The sequence below is a fragment of the Podarcis erhardii genome (genome assembly GCF_964252035.2).
Source record: "Podarcis erhardii genome assembly, chromosome: 2".
Classification (NCBI taxonomy): Eukaryota; Metazoa; Chordata; class Lepidosauria; order Squamata; family Lacertidae; genus Podarcis; species Podarcis erhardii.
Genome location: NC_138498.1, coordinates 83,307,012 through 83,329,155, shown reverse-complemented (window position 1 = coordinate 83,329,155; position 22,144 = coordinate 83,307,012). Strand labels below are relative to the sequence as shown.

At 41.7% G+C, this 22,144-nt stretch overlaps 1 protein-coding gene across 10 annotated transcripts in view; it reads left to right on the top strand.

Moving 5' to 3' along the window:
- The window catches only part of ERC2 (ELKS/RAB6-interacting/CAST family member 2), a 539,768-nt gene extending 519,200 nt beyond the window's left edge, over nt 1-20,568 (top strand). For all 10 annotated transcript variants that reach the window (XR_014153136.1, XR_014153137.1, XM_081848843.1 and 7 more), the window contains one exon: nt 20,165-20,568. Coding sequence is in view for 8 of the 10 variants with exons in the window: in XM_081848843.1 (XP_081704969.1) it covers nt 20,165-20,263 (99 nt within the window). In the remaining 2 variants the exon portion in view is untranslated. The remainder of the gene's footprint in view (nt 1-20,164) is intronic.
- Nucleotides 20,569-22,144: the final 1,576 nt, after the last annotated feature.

Genomic DNA, 22,144 nt, shown 5'->3' with positions numbered 1-22,144 from the left:
CTCCAGGCTGGCTGGCTTTATAGAGCTGTGCACCTTTGGGATCTCTTTCGCTCCATGGGTAATGACTGCGAAAACATACAATGTGCAAATAAAGTTCCATGTGGAAATGTTGATCAGAAGTAGGTTAAATCAGGATATGCTTGGGATAGCTTGGTTGAGTTAGAGGTCAGGCAGAAAGAGAAAACCATGTTCCTGAGGTACCTCTCAGCGTACATACTAAAGGAGGACCACATGTTTATTTGCATGGGGATTTCTATAGCACCAAACAGTATTATCAGCCTGTCACAGAGCATCTTCCCCTTAGCTCTCAAGTCTCTGCTTGATATACCACTCACAGGCAACATGGAGATTTCTGGAGACAAGGTGCTAGGGCAGACTTCAGAAGGCTGATCTCCCCAGTAACACTAAATGCAGTCTTAATATTTCCCAGAATCACCAGCATTGGGATACCACATTGGTGGGAATCTATAACTAGATTTATTAGTGTCTAATGAAGAGAAGAACAACTACCAGACTTTTAGAAGACATTTGAAGGCAGCCCTGTTTAGGGAAGCTTTTAATGTTTAACAGACCACTGTATTTTAATATTTTGTTGGAAGCCGCCCAGAGTGGCTGGTGAAACCCAGCCAGATGGGCGGGGTATAAACGGCCTTGGTCCTGTATACCTGAAGGAGCGTCTCCACCCCCATCGTTCAGCCCGGGCACTGAGATCCAGCACCGAGGGCCTTCCGGCGGTTCCCTCGTTGCAAAAAGTGAGGTTACAGGGAACCAGACAGAGGGCCTTCTCGGTAGTGGGTCCCGCCCTGTGGAACGCCCTCCCTTCAGATGTGAAGGAAATAAGCAGCTATCCTATCTTTAAAAGAGATCTGAAGGCAGCCTGTTTAGGGAAGTTTTTAATATTTAATGCTGTATTGTTTTTAACACTTGAATGGAAGCCGCCCAGAGTGGCTGGGGAAACTCAGCCAGATGGGCGGGGTATAAATAAATTGTTGTTGTTGTTGTTGTTGTTGTTTTCATCCTTATCATCATCATCATTCCACATTAAAATTGTAGACTAACTCTTGAACAAATTTGTTGCAGCCTGTGTCCCATTTATAAGGAAAAGAGTTGTGGCAGAAAGACAATTGCTTGTATTGACCAATGCTATTCACAAGCAGTCGAAGAATGGTTAATTACACCAAAGGTTTATTCAGAGGTTCTGGAACAGGGAACCATTGAGAATGTTCATGTGGGGTTTTTTAAAGAAATAATAATTATAATAATAAGACAAAGACTGGAATTTTTAAAAAGGGAGCTGTAGGCCACTTCTCATTGTTTCATAATCTGTTCATTCAACCCTTCTATACATATGGGATTAATGACTCTGAAATGTCAACCATATTTTAAAAATGGGAAAGGGTGGGTCAGCCTCATTGTTCCCCTATTCAGAAATATTAACTAATGGACCAGAGATCAAAAGCAAATGTTTGTACAATACATCTGTGTCACCCTTGAAGAGGAAGGAAGAACATGGTTTGGAGGGCAAACTTTGTGACAAAGAAAAGGACAGCCATAAATTCTCTAAGCGTCTTGACACATTTTTGAAGCTTCTTGAATGGATGCAAAATTAAAGTTAAAAACTGTGCTCAGCTCTAATCCCCACTAGTCTTGTGGTTCACCAGTGTACAGCTGGAAACCTCCACATTCAAATGCACTAGACAATTTCAAACAGAGCTCTTTTCATTGTTACTCTGTGTCTAAGTATTTAAGATCAAGGGTGCAATCCAGCCAAATTAAGCACTTCTAAATCCCTTTGATTTTAGTGAGGGAGTTAAACATGGGCTTACAGGGTTGCCAACGTTTAAATCACCCTGTGTAGTTGCGCCTTTCATACAAATATTATCTACAGGAATTAGAAGGTGAAATTGTTCATGTCCTGGAAATGAGCATTGTTATCTGCTGCTGTTAAAGGCACAATTACACAGGCTTGTGGAAGAGTTGGCAACCATGTGTGCTTAGCTCTTCCTCATGTAAATTAATCAGAGAAAATTAATGAGTGAGTGAACTGTGCCCCAACGTATTTCTAAAATATGAGCTCCCTGCTCCGAAAACAATAATTTGGAAACCTGGTGTGAAATATAATTCTACATAGAGTTTATCCACACGATCGTACAAAGTGTTCCCCAACTGCGTGCGATTTTTCTTTGCCCAATCCTCCCAGTAAAAAAAATGCATACTGGTTCCAGATGTTTTTGCTGCAGTGAGTTTACACCATCTTGGCACTGACAAACCACTGTAAATTTTGAGGGCAGGCAAGGCCTTCATTCTATTCATACGAAATGGAAGGTGCCTTTTTTTTTTTTAATAGCTGCATATAAACTGAAACCAGGGACATAGAAATGAATGGGGTAAATGATCAGTGGGTAGCGCGGCAATTCTTGGGAGGGGAATAATCCTCTCTTTCCTTGGCACTACCGACGAGCTATTATTTTATCAGCTGTGTGGAATATTCTGCCTGCTTTCACAGCAGTTTCTGTTCACAACTGGTGTGAGGCATGTGTTCCTTCAAAGAGTTGTGTTAGTGATCAATAGGAGTTTTGAATTGTTGAAAATTACCTTGCCTTAAAGGCTTTTCAGCCCAGGAGCACACATAATAAGGAGAGGCACATTTCTGTAAGCGAATACATTTCACTGAGCAGGTTACCGTTATTCACTTAACCAGCATTAAATGTAATCCTCCCTGATTCTCTGTGGCCTCTCCTCCTCCCCTTTCCCCTGTCACTCTTCATCTCCTGCGAAGGTAGAAATCCTGCCTTCAAAAGCCTGTGGAGACAAGGGAACCTTGACAAACCCACTGAATATATTAGCTGGAGACATTTGATCCGAGGAGTTTCTCTGGATTCACCGCAAACGATAACTTAAGTACTGTAACCTCTGATATATTACCTCACAATCCAAGTATTCCTAATTCGCCTCCTTTGAAATCATGTCTATCTCTTGAGCTACAGTCCGTTTAGATTTGTATCTGAGCTCTAATTTTAGTTTAGATTTTTTTATTTCACAAGCAAGCAAATTTGCTGGACTTTTCGTGACTCTGGTCCTTTTCACCAGCTTTGACGTTTATTCTTCATCATACCTTAAAGGAAGGGGAAACTTCACTAGATGTGTAGATTCTGCCTGTCCTAGAGCGTAAGGAAGAAATCTCTTCGCTACTCACCTTCACTGGGCTTATCTTGCTGACCAGCTTATCCTACACCGCAAGGGGTTCCCCTACCCCTCCTCCACAGAGCCAGTTTGTGGGGAGTAGCAGCACACAGGGGAAGAAGAATTGTGCTAGCATAAGCCCTTCTATGGGCTTCCGCTGGCAGAGCCAGTAAAGTGAATTGGCCCAAATGGTTCTATCCAATGCTAGACCCATTGAATTTGATGGACATGACTAACTTAGGGCCATTAATTTCAGTGGATCTACTCTGGGTAGGATTTTGTTGGATACAACTCATACGAATGTATTCAGCTGGGTCTTCTTCAGAATAGATCCATTTAAATCAATGGACTGGACGTTAATCATGACTGTTAATTGCAATAAGTTTACTTTGAGTACGACTAGCATTGGATACAACCCAAAGGGCTGATTCTTTGCTTTAGGCAAGGGCTCCTTGGGGGTTGGAGGAAGTGTGTGACATGCATTGACATATACCCAGGTATTGGTAGTGATGGTGGAAAGGAAAGCTTGGGAGGGAAGGAAAAATCAGTTGTATTACAAATACTGTAACATAGGCAGTACTGGGGGAGCAGGGGCGGGCGTGCATTTGTCGCCTCCTCAAACAAGTACTTTACCCCTCCATCCCCATTGCTGGAGCCCTGTGGTTACTTGAAGGAAAAGCATTTTTTACACCCCCCCTTCCATTTTACCCAAACTTCTGAGCTTATAATTGCTGTGCCCCTTTACTGCCCAGTTCTGCAGCGACAATCATGCCAAGATAAAGTTGCATGCAACAGAATTATTATTAATAATAATTTATTAATTGTCTTTTAACCACCATCTTAAGGTGATTTGCACCTTAATAAGATAATTAAAAACAGTTTAAAACACAAATACAACAAATGCATTTAAAACTGGCATTCTGCTTCCTAGCAGAACCAACCAGGCACATTCTGGTAAGTGGAATAATGCTCCTCACACACAAACACAATGCTCACCTGGGCAGCTCTCTCTGCCTCATCAGGAAAGCCTGGTTCACACATTGAGTGCAACAGGCATGAGGCATTACAGAAAGGCTCTGTTGACATACACTTAAGATGACTGCATTTCAAAGACCAGAGCCTAAGGAGGCAGGTGTCTCCAAAGGGTGCTGACAACAGTGAGGAAAGGGACCTGGGTGGTAATTCCTGCCTGTATACACGTGGCCTTTCTGATGCTCTTAATTTCTCTTCTTGGGTTGGGTCCTAGTAAAGCCTGCATTTCAAGGGCTTCAGGTGCCTGTTTAAATGGGAATAAATGCAATTAGAGACTGTAGCGTTATGTCTTGTGGAGCTTTTTTACAGCCCATTCCTCAAAGCACTTGCCCTGGCACAAATCCCCCTGAAATTTTACCTTGTACATTCTGCACTATTCTATGTTACCTCTAGTCATTTTATATGATTCGTTTTTCCGAAAAAGGGAAATCAAAACATCTTTGCTCTCTGTTTAGCCAAAACAAGCTGTTCAAGAATGTAAAATATACCATTTTATTGGCATTGGCTTAGCAGTGAGTCAGTAGACTTCTTTGGGGGGGGGGAACCCTACAACTAAAATTGGATTCTAAACTTCAAAAATTTATGACAATTGCTCCTTCTTGTGGCTTGACTGTTGACATATAATTAATTTGGGATTTTGTCTTAAGGTTTCCTGTCTAGGTTTGTACCTGTCACAAAAATATCCTTGAAAGTTTATCTAACAGCTGGAGCACTGTGAAAGTCTATTGAAATGTAGCAAAGCAGACTAATGTTTGAGGCAGAAGGAAGTGTTCATAGCATGATGGAATTAAGGTGCAGAAAGAATATAACTTTCAGCTTACATCTAGGACCTTGGGCCAATGGCCATTTTGTATCAGTAATTTGGAGGAGATTTTATCAAATTTATTGGCCTGCTGAAACTATTAGTGTGAAGCTCCCAGCTGCTAATGACAGTGGTTTTAAGAGTGTTGATATACCACCAATTGCATTTGGATAGCCATTAATCTTATACCCTACGTCAGTGGTTCTCAAACTTTTTTCACTGGGCCACGCTTTCATGATAAATATTTGCTCACACCACGCCAATTTTTTCATTAATAAGAAATACATTGGAAAAGACAATTCAGATTGTCCTCAGCATCACTTGATGTTCTTGCTCTCATTATGAAAAGATATCTGTCCATATTCTGTAAATAAATACAAAAATGATACTATACTATGCTGAAATGGTTAGATGTTTCTTTGATTATTTGTGAACCTTCCTTCCACACTTGGCATCCTCTCCAGCCACAATGGTGTGGCGTTCCATACCCTTTAATATCTCTACGAAGCTGCCAAGTGGAGTCATCCAGAGATGTGGAGTGTGTTGTGATCAATATGCTAATGACATGCAACTCTATTTCTCCTTTACATCTATAAGTGTGGCAGTGGATGTGCTGTATCAGTGTATGCAGCAATGGAGTGGATGAGGGCAAAAAAACTGAAGCATAATCCACTGGTGCACAGTTAAGGGGCATAGTTGAGTGAAGTTCAACCTGTTCTGGAAGGGGTTGCATTCCCCCTAAAGGAACAACTTGGGGATACTCCTGAACCCATTGCTGTCACTGGAGACACAAATGGCCTCGGTGATTCAGAGTGCCTTGCATCAGATCCTATCTGGACAGGGACAACCTAGTTTCTTTCCATTGTCTATGCTCTGGAGAGCTCTAGGTTAGATTATTATGCCTTTGAAATCAGTTCAGAAACTGCAGCTGTAATGCAGAATTCAGTGGCCAGATTATTGATTAGGACCAGAACGTCTGAGCACTTTGCATTGATTCTGACCTACTGCACAATTAGTTTCTGGACTCGGTTGAAAGTGCTACTTTTGACCTGTAAAGCCTTGTGTGTCTCAGAACCTCAATATCTCAGGCACCACCTCTCCTTATGTAAACCAGCCCAAGCTCTGCAATCTTCATCTGCAACCCATCTCCATCTGCCACATCCCAGGAAGGTGGGGAAGGTGGCTGCACAAGACCAGGCTTTTTCAGTGCTCCCCTCTCCTCATCTGTGAAATGCTCTCCTGGCACCAGCCTTGCCCATTTTTAAGTATCAGGCTAGGGTTGATTTATTTATCCAGGCTTTAGATGGTTATGTTAGCCATCACTATGGTGCTCATCTTTTAGTGAGGTTAGATAGGACTTTTCCTCCTTATTGGATATTTGGGTGAACATCTTAGGAATTTTGTATTGTACATTGTTTTTCTTTTCTTAGTCACTTTTTACAAAAAAAGTCTCAAACAAATTCAATCCATAATATAATAACACTACTCGTTTGGGAGAAAGCACAGTCTCAGGTATGTAGGCTCTTGCAGGCTTTAAAGGTTACAACAAGCACCTTGCTTCTTAGATTAAGGTGGGATGAAGAATGGATTGTCTTGATCTTATGCCACCTATGCTATTTGTCAGATGTATAGGTTCCTAGTACAGGTGGGCAATCAGGGAAATCTTCTCTGTTTTTCTCACCCTAAAGCAAACACCCATCCCACTTACTAATGTGCTATATACCCAGGTTGCTTCTTGTTTCCCAGAGATCTATGGATACAACTCCAGAATTCATACACCTGACTTACACAGTCCTAATTACCCTGCATTCCGTGCGTCCTTGTTATTTCCAGGAAGCAATTTGTAAAGAAGACTTAATATGTGACTAGTCTTTTGCACTTGCACCAGCAACAGCTGCAAAATGGCACTCATTCCCAGGGTTCGCCAAAATTTCAGAAATCAGGGGGAGAAGAAGAGGAGGAGGAGGAAGCTGAAGAGAGAACGGGGTTTAGTGAGCAAACTGTGGCAGAAGGCAGTCCAGACTCACAGGAGAGGAGCAGGAGACAGAGATGAGGCAGACTGCTGAAGAATCCAAGGAGTCTCCCCCTTCTGCTCTCCCCTGGTCACCAGAACACACACCACTCTCACCACCAATCCCCTGACACTGAGCCTTCTTCCCCTGGGGGTTCCCCAACTGGTGCCTCCCACCACTCCTCTGCAACCAACCAGTCCAGGACACATGTTTGCATATAACGTATCCATGCAGATTCAGTAACGCAGTCCAGATATACAGGTATTCTCCATCTGAAGAAATTAAATCGGTGACTCTATCCCCTATCTCTTTTTCCATCTCACTTCTTTGGGTACCTTAATTAATACAGATTCATTGGCTTTGGACCCTTAAGTTCTGCTTTCCCACTTACGTTTTTCCACGCCAGAAATAACAGACATTGTCCAGTGGCAGAGTGCTAGGTTCAATTCCTGGCATCTTTAGTTAAAGGTTCTCAGATAACAGAGCTGGGCAAGACCTCTGCCTGAGACCCACTTCCAGGTAGCGCAGACAATATTGGATGACATGGATTAGTGGTCTGGCTCAATAGGAGGCAATTCCATATAGGCATATGTATATGACTTTCTGTTCCTGGAACAACTTCCACCTGATATAATTATCCAGAAACAAGCTGTGTGCACACATTCCCTCGTCTCCTTTATTCTCCCATTCTCTTCTTCCTTCTCTCATGCATCTTAATTCAATATTCATGGGGTTTGTTAAACCACAGTATTGCATGGCATTGGAATTGGGAAGCTGTGGTTTAAGCAATCCCTACAAACCAGAAGATCAAACCACAGTGTGATGCTGAGCTGATACTCTGGTTTGTAGGAATTCCTTAATCATAAGAAACTATGGTTTAGCAAACCTCAGAAGTATTAAATTGAGGTGCAAGAGAGGAAAGATGGAGGCATGTATGTCTGACTGTTACCCTGGAATCATGACATCTAAACCAGTGGTTGGGAACCTGTGGGCCTCTAGATACTACTAGGATACAACTTGCATCACTCCTAACTGCACACTGGCTAAGGTTAATATAAGATGGAATCCAAAAACATCTAGAGGCCCACAGGTTATATATATCCTTTATCCTCCTTTCTCTCCTGCTTAAGAACCTTCTTCTAACCACTTTCCTGGACCACAGTGATGTCTGCTACAAGTTAATATTCCTCATCTTAATCCTTCCTTTTCCATTTTGTTTGTTCCACGATTATAGTGCTAAGAACGTACTGCTTTAAAAAATAAATGCATGCTGTGTTTGTAATGTAATTACCACTGGTTGTTTAAATGTGATTTCTTTTTCCTTTGAGGAGCATAATCTGCATGGTTTCAGTCCGCAGGTCACTTTCTCAGGTTGTTACATTGACTATCGTCAGTTACTCTGAGGTTGAATACAAATTCCCAGTGACCCACATTGATGCTGATTTGGCTAGCCAATAAATCAAACAATTGTACTACTGAGAGTGTGAGTTGTTTCTGAAGCCAAAATGGTAGTAGAACAGCAGCAGGAGCAGGAAGAGGGAATGATAGTAGTGAAAGAAAATGGAACAGGGTACTACAGGACTAGCTAGCTGAAGAGAGAGAGAGAGAGAGAGAGAGAGAGAGAGAGAGAGAGAGAGAGAACAAGCGCCAAGGTTCAAGAGCAGTGAAATTGTGATTTAGAGAAAGGAATAATACATATGGGGCAGGTGGACTTAAGAACGCCAGGCTGATGCTTTTGAAGTGGGTTTGAAGAACAGGGTTGTGACATGTAAGAGGTTCTTGTGGCCAAAGATGTCTTTCAGGCAGGCAGGCAGGCACTCTCTTGGCTGTCACTGGCAGCCTTTGCATAACCAAATTGGACGGTGGCTCCTTCAGGTGTCTGGTTCTCAAGAGTTTACAAAAACCGGGACAAAATGCTAGGGTATATCTGTTTTTAATGCAAGGAATCCTCCCTGTTTTTAGGAACTTGTGGTTACCCTAATTGGCAGGTAAGAGAAACCTCACACCACTCCCAAGTTGCGTGATCCCTACAGAGACTGGAAATAAGCATTTTCAAGTCAGCATATCGAGGCCAGTGTCTGCCTTAACTGATAGGCTGTTTCTTATTTTAAAAGGGGAACACAATCTAGATTAGATTATTTCCTTTGTGAGTCCAGTTCATTGTTTTACTGCTCCTTTCACCCATTCTGAAATGCGTCCCTCCCCAAAGTCATCTATTTGTACATATCTTTATGTCCTCTTTTGCTGAGCAATGTAGATTTGATCAGTGTGGTAGCCAATGAATGGGGTTGATCATATATGGGATCTGAATGGGTTCATGCCTCCTGTCTTTGTTTTCCTATACCTCTATGATCACTTAACCTTCTGAGCTTATTTTGTAGGCCATAAAAGGGAAACTATCCCTTAACTGCTGTTCTCCTTTTTTTATTTATTAAACACACAGCAGGCATCACATTGAAACTGCCGTGCAAAAAAGAAAGAAAGGTATCGATTCCACCCCTCCCCATCTGCCAAACATAATTTGAGAATTAAGTCTGCCTCCTTGACAATTGCAACTGCATTTGTGATCTGTTACTGCTGCCTTGTTTCATTCCGTTCTTGCCCAGTATTGAGAAATAAAACAGAAACACATTGAGCTCGCGTCGCACGCTGTTGCCACACTGCTGCTCTAATGGGCTTACTGACCACAACCTACGGGGGCCAGAATGTGTCAACAGCAAAAGGGCCAACCTCAATCACTGCCTGTGCTTTTTTACTAAGTTGTTACATGTCTAATTCTTTGCAGCTTAGTGCTCCTGCTGCTCTGGCTGCTCCTGTCCAAGGCTCACATCTTGCAGCAGCCTTTCCTACCCCCTGTTGTGCCACAAAGGTCCCAGCAGGAAGTCTTTCAGTGGAGCAGACAAGCCACAGTCTAGAGCAAATAGGGCATCACAATTTCCTAATAAGATGACTTACCAGATTGCAGCCAGAGTGGCGTGGGGGGACTCCGTACAGTTTTCATTTAACCACTTCCCTCCTCAAGCCCCAGGATTTCAACTTGTGTCGAAACCCTAAATTGAGCCCAAATCAAAGGGCATTTTATTCCTTCACAAAGTGTTGCCTCCTTAGCTTTGGCTGTCATAAAGTCCCATCTAGTCCTTTGCCAATCAATTAAATCTAGTAGTGACTGTCATCACTCCCTCCATCGTAGGCTCCTTGGTGTCAAAGGGGATGAACTCTACTTAGAGTGGAGTGGGGTGCGGAGAGGAAGTTCATTGCTTATGATTGCCTGCTCGGGGCATTGATTCTGCTTACAGAATGCCAGGGCCGAAGTGGTTAAATGACTTGAACATGGCTTGGTTTCCTGCCTGCACTTGTAGTGGCCTAAGGCGGTGCCTGCTGTTTAGGAGTGAAAGAGAGCGCCTTGCCTCGTCCCAGGTGGCAGACAGGCAAACCATGTTATTAAGAAGCAGAGATCGCAAAACCTTGATCTTCACAAAAAAAGGCCCCATAATTAGTCCCTAGCATGAGAATAAATGGCATTCCACATCAGCAAGGAAGGGAAAAAACAAGCCTCTTTCAGATTTCATTAAGTGATTGGTAATATTGACAGTTTTTAGGATCTCGCAGGGACCTCTTTGTTATTTGAGCCACTTCGGCTCCACACTTTCTCTTTCTACGGTACTTTAAAGTTTAGGGACATGTTCCAGGAGCCTCACACTCTGGCTTTTAAGGGGAGATGTTGATGTCTTGATAAAGCAAGCCATATGGTCAAATGGAACTGGGTAAATAAGCGCTTGTTTACACAGTGTGATCATCATCACTACCTTCTCTGAGCCTGATCCAAAGCTCAGCAAGCAGAAGCAACGCAGGACATTGCCTTTTGACAACCAAGGGATTTGAGGCAGGCTCATTCAGAACAATGTATTGATTCTGTAATGCCAGCTTCTGTTTTGCACTCAGGGGGGAAATGACATATTGACAAATATGCATTAGGCCAGCTTACATTTCCACAATCTGTGTTTGGGGCTCTTGATATGCATATATAAATATATGAGACAGGGCAAATGTTGTTATGTGTGCGGTTGAGGAGCGGGAGTGGAATCTATCAAGTCATGTCCATTTTACAGATTTGATTTACAGCCGTTCCCAGTAGGGACAGCATCCTGTCTAGGTAAGTCATCTAGCTTAGTCAAGAAATTGCTTGGTAACTTTCAAGGATACTCCTTCCCCCAAGGGTTTGATCCATTTCATTTTATGAAGCTCCTGGGGCATCTACTGTTATTCCTAACTCAGATTAGTGATTCCAGCCTTTTCTTCTTCTTCTTCTTCTATTTTTTGGCAACCTGGGAAGTTCATCAGACCCACAAACTAATTCAGGCACCAGCTGCAATTTTGCCTTTAGATCCTTTGTGCAGATGAACATAATAGCACAATGTATTGGAAACAAAAATAACAAGATGTGATAGAGCGTGTCCATATTGCCTCGCTGGGTGTGTTTTGCTGTGAAAAGCCTTTAAGTACTGCAGCCACCTCTCCCTTAAGAGGAAATCGCGAATCCTAGGCTGTGAACACACTGTACCTTTCAAACAGCTTTGAAGCACACTCTTTTCCTCAGAGAATTCTGGGCACTGTAGTTTACCTCTCACAGAGTTACATTTCTCTGAAACCCTTAACAAACTACAGTGCCCAGAATGCTTTGTGGGAAATAATGAACTCTGAATGTTCTTTAAAGTTATAGTGTCGTAAGCATGATCTCTGTCCGTTATCTGTTTTCGTATATAGGCTTTGAAAATGTCCTACCAATTTGCACACACCAAAAGCCTTATCTGGGGATTCTTTGCCCTGCATGACTATGATCCCATGAGAGGAAGGTTGGGAGTTTTCTCCCTGGCCCTGCCTCCTTTATTGCATCCCTGATAGTGTTTCCAGAGCTCTCCACTTCTGCAGCGGCAAACCCACTCTATTCATGTAAGCTCCCTACATGCTTTGGAACCCTAAAAGACCAGAGTTCTAAACTGTGTGGACAACCTTCATGAGCTGAAAAGCCTCCCCACTGCAGAAGTAGACTCTTGAACACATGGATGGCTGCAAGAGCATCAAATGCAGTGCAACATAAGGAGTGTGGCCAGGAAATGCAACCCCCCAAAAACTTTGCATTTACTGAATTTTTTTCACTAGAATCATATGAAGTAAATCCCCACTGTTCACATTTAACAAACAGTAAGTAAAGAAAAGTTGACTTGCTCAAGTCTGCTAAGCAGTCTTGTCTCCATTGAACCTCAGTTGCACTTTAATTCTACAATGGCCTATGCTTTCTTGTAAGTAGTCTTTGAAATGACATGCACTAGTAAACAAAATATTTCTATTACTGTATAATTAAGAATAATGTTTTCTTTCTATAGTACATAAGTTTTAAAGCTGCCCCTTTTGAGTACAGATTGGTAATGCTGATGTACTAACATTTTCAAATACTGATGGAATTTATTTCATTTGTTTTTATTTGATGCGTGCCTAAATTACCAAGCCTGTGTTGCTTTCCGGATTTAGCATTTTCTGGATAGAGCATGCCAAGCTTTGTGTACAATTCAAATGAAGAGATTTCCTTCACTTTTACTTAAACCTGTGAATTTTTATTGATCTGAGAAATAAAAAACAGGACACCCAAACTTTGGTTGATTTACTAGGTCTAAACAATAAAGACTAACATCAGTTTTGACAACAAACAAAACCAGTTTCTGTTCTATTGGTTATGTTTAAAAGATTTCAGTTTCAAACCAAACAGAACTTGTGGTTATTCTGTCAGATATTTATATAGCCACGGGGGCGCCATAGTCATGCACCGCATACATCATTGTATTTTTAAAATGTACTTAATGAACATTTTTTTCTCTCTTCTGGTAACTACTTCATTGCCTTAAATGAATGCATTCCATTAGAATTTGTAACAAATGAGTACTTTGTGTTTGCATTAATGCCAAACACGTTTAACAAATTTTTAACAAGGAACCCTGGCAAGAAGCCAAACTCCTAGAGGGACACTGAAGGAATGCTATAAATTTAAACTGGATTTTACCTTTTCACTTAACTCAGCAAGTGTCTTAGGTGTCTTTGGCATCTTGGTATTTGCTGCTTTTCCATTTTGAGTTAGCTGAAATTTTGTATTTTGGGGGGGCAGGTCAGAATTCTTTTTCCATAGCTAGTTCTGTTTGCTGGATACTTTTTAACACACATGCAACTTGAAGAGGAATCCTTGGTTATTAAATCGGAACTTTGATTAAATGTTGTGCTTGCGCGGTTTTTGCACTTGCGAAACTATGATTTTGAGCAAACTTCATTCACAATGGGAAACCTCTGTATGTTGGGACCAAGACTGCTTTAAGTCACGTCAGATCATACACTGCCATTAGGAAAAAAATCACAGTTTAGATTTATGCAGAAAGCAAACCCAGTAATGGTTTTCGAAAACCTCCTGATGCTGTGTCTTGTGTTCACAGCTGGGTTGCAAATTTCTGATGATGTTTGCAACTGCAGTTTTCTTGGGGGAAGCCTTCCCCTCAGCGGCTCCGAAGTGATGATGACATTGCTGGCTGGAATGGTGGGACTCCATTCCACAGGGTCATGTCTTAAGTAGTCCCACGGGAATCAGGTATGCTGCAATGTGGGCTGGCGCTGTGAAGTTAATAGGTAGTTTCCAAACCGCTTGGCTACTTTGCAGAGAAGGCTTCACGGAGAATTTCTAACATGCTGGGTTACCACACAGCGTTTTATAGGGAAGCGGGGAAAGGAAGCACAGAGGCTACTAGGCCACATGCAAGGAATCCTTGCAACAGTGGGAGGGTGGTTAACAATGTGGCGGCCGGATTTCAGGCGTGTGGTGGGTGACGTGAAGCTGCCTGTTGGGATGGGAGGAGCAAGGCTCTTCAGAAGCTGGGAGACACGGACCACACTGTGAGGGGCCTGGTGGATGCAGCAGTGAGAATGGAATGTGAAGGGGGGACCAGCAGTACCCACCAATCACAGTGCTGCATAGGAAGAGAGCAAGGAAGTATCAGATAACTCCAGGTCAGATTTGGGGGACAATCTGATACAGGGAGTGGTGGTGCCCTTCAGCATAGGGATGGGGGAAGATGATGGCTTTCCAGAAATATACTGGAGGGGGGTAGGAAAGAAAGAGGATAATGATGGTGATAATTATAATAAAAATGAACCACCTGTTCATTCCTTTCCCTTCTTTGGGCTTTCGGACACAGGTTATGTTCATGTGCATACGAAAACAGAACCAAAGAAGGTCATTGTAGGTCAATGTTGTTATTATTTTTTATAAAAAGCTCTTTTTCCCATTAGCAGTTTTGCACAAGACAACTAAATAATAATAAAGATTTGTGCATGCCTTGTGCTGGGCTTCCTACCCCAAGGAGTGAGGCAGCCTCCTAGAGAGCTGGTCTATCCGCTTTGCGTGGAGTGCTCACTGTGGAGCAACCCCTCTCTCACAGTAGATCACTTTTATGGGGAGGAAAATCTGCAGCCTGCCTAGGAGTGTCTTGTTGTCACAAAGAACAGCTAGACAGAAGGAGGCATAGGTGCCTCCGATCTTCAGACCCTTCCTCCAGTGCTGAAAGTTTTGGCTCTGAGAAGGTTGCTCTCAGCAATGGTTAGATGGTAGAAAGCAGCCAAGGAAACGTCACCAGACACGCAAAGAGCTGCCCACAAACACTTGAAGCTAACGTGTGCTTTAGTGCGTCCACAGCTGGGCAAAGTGTGAAGACTTGTAGGATTTTGTCCCAGATTGGTTTATGCATGGATCAGCAGCTTGCAGATCCAAAGGCAAAAAAGTGCAGATGAGAGAATGTCATGTAGATGCTGGGGAAATCCCGCAGGCATGAGGAGCTCCAAATCCACACTGAATTGCCATGTGGAAACGCCCTAAGTCATGCTTAGCAATCAGCGTATTAATTCTTTCAAATATTTCTGCTAATAATAGGGGGATATAAGAATTAGCAGGTGGGGATGAAACCCTTTCAGGCAAGAGTAAGCTGTTGCTCTTGTGTCATCATATTCTTATGCCAGGGAAAATGCAGGACACAAACTCAATAACTTTACACTCAAAGCACAATAAAGAATGTGCTTTCTTCAGTAAAGAGAGCTGACAGCAAATTCTGGTGACACATTTAAATATATTAAGACAAAATGACAATGAAGTAACCTAATATTGTATGAATGGTAGTTGGATAGTCCCAGTGCTTAATTAGATATCAATTTCCCAGTAATAAAACCATTGTTTATATTGATAAAATTATTTATAGGCCAGCTTTTGGGACATAGCTCACCCAGGGTGACTCTCAGTGTCATAAACGCAAAATAAATATAATGATATGAAATAATCACAATTAGTGGCATAGTAATTTTTTTTAAAAGACCAGTTGGAAGACTTAAAACAAAGACTTATTAAACAATTGAGCAGAACTATGCTTTAAACTAACTTTAAAATTATTACTTACTTACTTACTTACTTACTTACTTACTTACTGAATTGGTTAGTCGCTTTATCTTGCCCAGGGCCACCCAAAGCAACTTACAACCAGACAGTCAGACAACCCGCCCCCCAAAGACACATTAATGCTAAGAGAAAAAGGAATACATTAAAAACATCCTGTCCACTTCTAAAAGGGCACAGATAGTTAAAGGCCAAAGGCCTTATTATAAAGGAAAGTTTTTGCCTTGCACCTAAAGATGTACTGAATAATGAGGGCGCCAGGCGAGCCTCCCTGGGGAGAGCATTCCACAAATGTGGTTTATGATTCTGGCTTGTTCCAAAGCTGGTAACCATAGTTTCCCAGTACATATGAAATGGGAAACTGTGGTTAATTAGAGACTTCCTGGTTTAATCCCAGGGCACTGAGAAGGGAGGAGTGAAGGAGCTTAAGGCACGGACAAAAGGATCATTCATTTCTTAGTTTATTAAATTCAGTCTTGACTGCCCAAATGCAGAAATCTCTCCCCTACCCCAGTCTTTCACTTACTTCCATGTCAGTTGTTTGCCTTCTATGTGGGCCCCATGTGTAATATGTCAGAAGAGGACACTTTAAAATTTTGTTAATGAGTTTCTCTTGCCGCAAACATTTGGAAAGCATCTGGAACAGAATGGACATTAACCCAGATGTCAAAAATAGCCTGCATTTTACTACCGTTATTAAACAGTTTCCCCTTTCACCCGTTTGTGTTTACCCTATCCCTCAGCGTCCTTCAGCAAATCACTCTGGAAAGGAAAGGGATGGAGGTACCAAGTGGGTTCGTCAGGCAGCAGGTGTCTTTATTCCAAAGAAAAACAATCTGAAGAACAGTCGCAAACTATAGGACCCTTTTACATCCTTCTGTTCCCAACATGCAATATTTACTCCAGTGCTGGTGCTGAGTGTTAGTCGCTTTCACCAAAGTCTCCTGAAGGTGTGCTGCGCTCAGCTTTAAAACAGGGTCATTCTTTGCGCTTCCACGTGGAAATCTGTTTTAGAGCCTCAGGTGTGCTCATGCACACAGGTTTGGGGCAACACAGGTATGGAGCCTAATCCAGAATTCCAGCCTATGGAAGAGTGCCATTGTCCATACATAGAAATATGTGGTCCTGGTGCTAGAAACCCCGAGCCCTGTCATACAGTCTTTCTCTGTACAGCCAGGATGGGGAATCGATGACCCTTCAGATGGTGTGGACTCCCATCAGCCCCATCCAGCAGTGGTGCAGTTTCTACAGCAATGTCATACAGGTTGTCACGCTTCTAGCTGCGCACTGAGGGCGAGAGAGAGGAGTACTGGCAGTGGTACCTTGTGAACGGATGTTTCCCTCAGAATGTGACCCTAAGTTACTTACTAGGAAAATAGGTTCCCCTGAAATCAATGTATGAGTAGGTGCTTTGTTTTTGACTGGAATGTGTCAGCGATGTGTGTTCTGCATATACAGTAACCGGAGAGAAAGAGGCAAACTGCATTCAGCTGTAGCAGGTGTTGGAAAGCAAGATTCTTCTTCCTCCCTCTTGCACTTCTCCGTTTCTCTTTTTGTAGAAATGTGTTCAATTTCTTGATGAGTGGATCAGCCGATAGAGAAGTTCATTCATGTATTTTGATACTGTTTGCTGAAGTCTGAAGGGACAGCTAAATAACAAATCTGCCTTCTGCATTTTATTGCTCATCCCCATTCCTTTATTTGAGCAGAATGTTTGTTTCAACAGCCTCAGTGAGTGTGAAGGGATGCTTTGGCTTGTAAAACATCAAAAACATTAGGAAATTGCAAACTTTTTTTATTCAGCTCCCAACCTGGTGCAAAGGGGGGGGGGGAAGGGGTCGTAGATTGTTCTTATAGTTGGAACATGTGCTTCTTGTTAATTCACATGGGTGCTTCCTGTGTATATATATCTCTTGGAGTAATCCTTGGTGCCCAAAGAATGGGAACTATGTAGTTTGCAAAATGCAAAGTGTGCTTTGACTTACAGTTTTCATAAAAAGTTTGCAAAGGTTTTATGTGCCAGAACTAGTAACTAGATCTACTTCAGGAACTCCCAAACTTTCCAACTCTGTAGAAATCACTTCTTCTTGTGCCAGAGTTGGATCCGAACTTGTAATGAAGTCAATGGGAATCTCTCCATTAACATGAAAAGGTTTTGGATCAGGCCCCAAAAGTGTTAAACTGTTTGCAGTTTTCATTTACTTATCCAGTATAGATGATAAACCAATAATTCTGCTTGAGAATAACCCCAGCTAATTACTTAAAAGTACATGTAATTCAAATACTGTTATTGTTGTTGTTGCAGCTGTTGTTTAATGTTTTAGTTTTGCAGGCTTTTACAGTTTTAACAGGATTGGATTAATGCCAAGGATTTAGATGTGCGAAGTATGAAATATTGGGACATATTGGTGGCGATTGCTTAGGTTGTACGGTTAGCACATTGAGTGTCAACTGGAGAGATAGGACTATACCAGCTCCAAGTTTCTATGACTCTTGGCCTGGATGCATAGTCCCAAATAGTTTTGTTTCTGAGAATTCAGAAAATACTATTTACCACATTCCATTTAAAACACACACACACACCAGGGCTAGCAACTTGAAAGGTTATACAGTGGTACCTCGGGTTACAAACGCTTCGGGTTACAAACTCCACTAACCTGGCAGTAGTACCTTGGGTTGAGAACTTTTCCCCAGGATGATAACAGAAATTGTGCGGTGGCAGCGGGAGGCCCCATTAGTGAAAGCACACCTCAGGTTAAGAACGGTTTCAGGTTAAGAACGGACCTCCAGAACAAATTAAGTTTGTAACCTGAAGTACCACTGTACATCATCTCTATATTATGTAACCTGATGTAAATTGTCCTTGTATGTTGTCACATGTGTATTTTTTAGGTCAAAGAAAAACTTTTAAAATAATCTTTTCAGACACATCATTTATTAAAAACTACAGACAGAAGCATGTTATGCTCAGTGTTGTACTATTCACAGACATATTGGAAATGCATTTTATAACAGCATACGGATACTGTTAGGTAATTATATGGATAATGTCTGAACCACAGACTTACTTTTAACGTGCTAATAAACTGTGAAGCATTCATTTTTAATTTTTTCCTGTGTGATGGAAGGAAAAAAGCATTCTAAATAAGACTATTTCCAGTACTAAAGTAATGCATATTGTTTTTAGACTAAAGAGGGAAAGACTATACCTTGATTTTACATTTTGCTGCAATTGGTTAGGATCCAGATTTCTAATTTATGTCACTTATCTTTGGGGAAAGGCTGTGGAGTCTACAATAGTTATTGGCATAGGTAGCGCAATACTGAACCAAGGTGTCTTTGAAGCAGAAATGTGCTTTAAATGTATGGTTTGTACACAGCCCTTGATAGAACTGTATCAATCTCTAAAGCTATATCTATAGATGTGGTCTCCATGGCCAAGAGCACAAGTCTTCAACTGTGCCTTTCCTGGACAAGGATAGTTTAGCCACTGTGACTCATGCACTGAGTGACAACTGAGGCTATTTTAGTACCTTCTGTGTGGAGCTTCCCTTATGACTGGTTTGGAGGCTGCAGCTGGGGCAGAATATCATGACAGGTGATGAGTGGTGCCCCTTACACTGTCTTCACCCCTGTATTCAACTGGAGTTACAAATGTCTACAGTTCTGGCTTTTGATGCTTTAATACATCAGCTTTCCTACACCACTTTCAATTTGAATTTAGCCTGATCTTTTATTCCCCTTCCTTCCCTCCCCCTCCCCTTTTTATGAAGATTACCAGCTCTGGGATCCCACAGCTAATTCTCCCTTGGCTTCCTTGCTGGCCCAGATAGGACTAATTTAGCCAGCTAGCCCTGGTGATCAGCTAATGTTTATTGGATGGATTCCCCCCTAAATTGATTTTAGAACTTTGAATTTATTGTTATACACACTTTTATACTGTATTTTATGCTGTTTTTGGTTGTATCACAATTGTTTTAAATTTGTTGTTAGCCGCCCTGAGCCCGGTTTTCTGAACCGGGAAGGGTGGGGTATAAATACAAATTTATTATTATTATTATTACATGGGCTGAATCCCAAGAATATTCTACAAGTAGAATGACTTCCGCTCATGCAATGCAGCTTCCTTTTCTCCTCCTCCAGGGGTTGTAGGAACCACCCAGAGCAGGGTGTGTTTTTTTTGAGGGGGTGTACAGGCTATATTGGGAGGAAGGAGAGGGAGAGTAAGTTCCATTGCATGAGGGGAAATCATTCTGCTCATGCATTATTTTTGTTGGCTGCAACCCAGTACCTGAAACTTAGCCTTCCTACTGAGATAGCTCCAGTTTCCTGGTAGAAGGGATAATGTGACCCACTTCAGGTTCTTCATGAAAAAGCAGACTACCCCTCTATATGCATCTCCATTGCAGATAACTATAGATCAGGAGCCTCCACAGTCAGAATGGTGAAATATTCCTTTTGTCTGTTTAATCATCTACCCATCACCTTTCTCTAAAACTACTCAAGATGGCATCTGACCAAACAGAAACAATACAATAAAAAATGAAATGAAATGAAAGTGTGGCTGAAGGAAGCCTTCACTGACCTGAACTGGGTCCTACTGTGTCTCCAGAAACTATGTGAGCTCACCATTTTGGATGGCTTCTTGTTTTGCTACAGTTATCAAGAGGAGCTGGAGAAAGAAGCAAATGCAAGGCAGCACTGCAGGACGATGAGAGACGAGAGAAAAGAGGACGATTTGCTGCAGTGGGGATCTGAATGCAGTCGCCACTCTTGGAGCTCCACCCCCCAAAAGATCACAGAAGTGGGCGGGGCACATGAAGGTTGCCATCAAACAATAAGCTGCACAAACGGGTGTCCTTCTCCATTATTTCTTGTAATACGTTACGAAGTCAGATACTTTGGAAAACAATTAAGGGGACGATTAGAAATTAGAAGAACTTCATTTCCTTTAACGGGGTCGTATGAATTATTCCAGAATTATTTTTTTTAAAGAAAACTGAGTTACCATCTGTTCTGAACATTACTAAATGAAGTTAATTAAAGTGGGATCTTTAATTTGACAGATTTGTATTAATTTTAATCTGTAGTTGAGGTTCCATTAGCTGCAGTATCATTGTCTGCTGTTTCTGGTTAGTTTCCTCTAAAGTATCACTTCTAAAGCACTAGATTATTACAGGGACTAGCAAGCTGTTTCATAATGGTGTCGGCATTAGTCATACCCCCAGTAATGTGGGCTTTTCAGGGTAATAAAAACAAAGTCTTTGCCCTCCTCTGTTTCTTTACTGTTACTCAAGCCATTTTGATAATGCAACCAATATTAAGCTCTGGGCCAGGTTGGAAATGAAATCAATTTTTACTACTACTATCTGTTGGCGTATGAAAATATGGTGTGTGTCTCTGACAATGCATGGGGCATCTAACAGTGCGATCCTATACATATCTAGTCAGAAGTAAGTCCCATAGAGCTCAGTGGGGCTTACTCCCAGGCAACTGTGTAGGACTGCAGCCTAAAATGATTAGCAATTATTTGTATACAGTGGTTGATGTATGTCTGGAAGATAAAAGCTTGACGCAAGAACCTATACTTGTATACGAGCGTCTATGAAGATGCATCAAACTTTTATCATCCAGATGCACAACAGTATTTAATATAAAAGCTGGGACTCTTGATTTTTTTTCTAATTCAAAAGAATGTCGTGATTATTAAATATATGCATTGGGTCTCCTTTACGGGAAGGGACCCTTCCTCATTGTTTTCTGAACAGGGAAACAATACGTACCATGGTTTATAATGTATTTTAGATGTTAAACAAAGAAGTATCGATGAATGAGTAGATAATTGAAAATTATCTCTGTCATCCAGCAAATTATAATAAATGTGAACATGTTAAAAACACATGCCAGGGGAATAGACAGGTGGGGGGGGGGAGCCCTGGAGCTATTATGTGTAGTGACAGACTATTATTGATGTTGAACTATCTGCTGTTTCCCCAAAGTAAGGGTCTTCCCTTAGTGAGCATTTTCGTTCCATCTGGCATCCGTGCTCATAACAAGAGCTCAGTCCTGTGACTGGCATATCTTTTTGTCAGTGAGAGGGGCACTTACAGGCTTGTAAGTGGATATTGACTTATCTGCACTTCTTAGAAGCAAACAACATGTGCAATCCACCAGACACCTTCTGTTATGAAACCTCCATTCGTTTTAATAAGATGTGAGCTGGGCTTTGTTGAAATGAATGGATGTCGTGGAGCAGAAACGCTAGGTGGATTGGCCCTCCCCCATAAAATTAAACATGTGTGGCCTTAATTCTTGGTTCTTTCTTTCTTTCTTTCTTTCTTTCTTTCTTTCTTTCTTTCTTTGCTGCTGTGGAAAAAAACAGTTTTTGAACAGGATATCCATAAAATCTTGCACTTAATTTAGAAATATGTCATTATTTTTGAATGGTTGGTGCAATTAATCTTGATCATCCAGTATGAGCCATACATATGAACCCCCTGGAAATTATTATTTGCCTAGAAAAGAGTAATTTATTAGTTGGTTGCACCATCGTTCTCGATGAAATCGAGGAGCCAGTGAATGCAAGCAGAATTTCTGGTCAATGTTAATTCAATTCAATACATGGAATAATAAATCTGT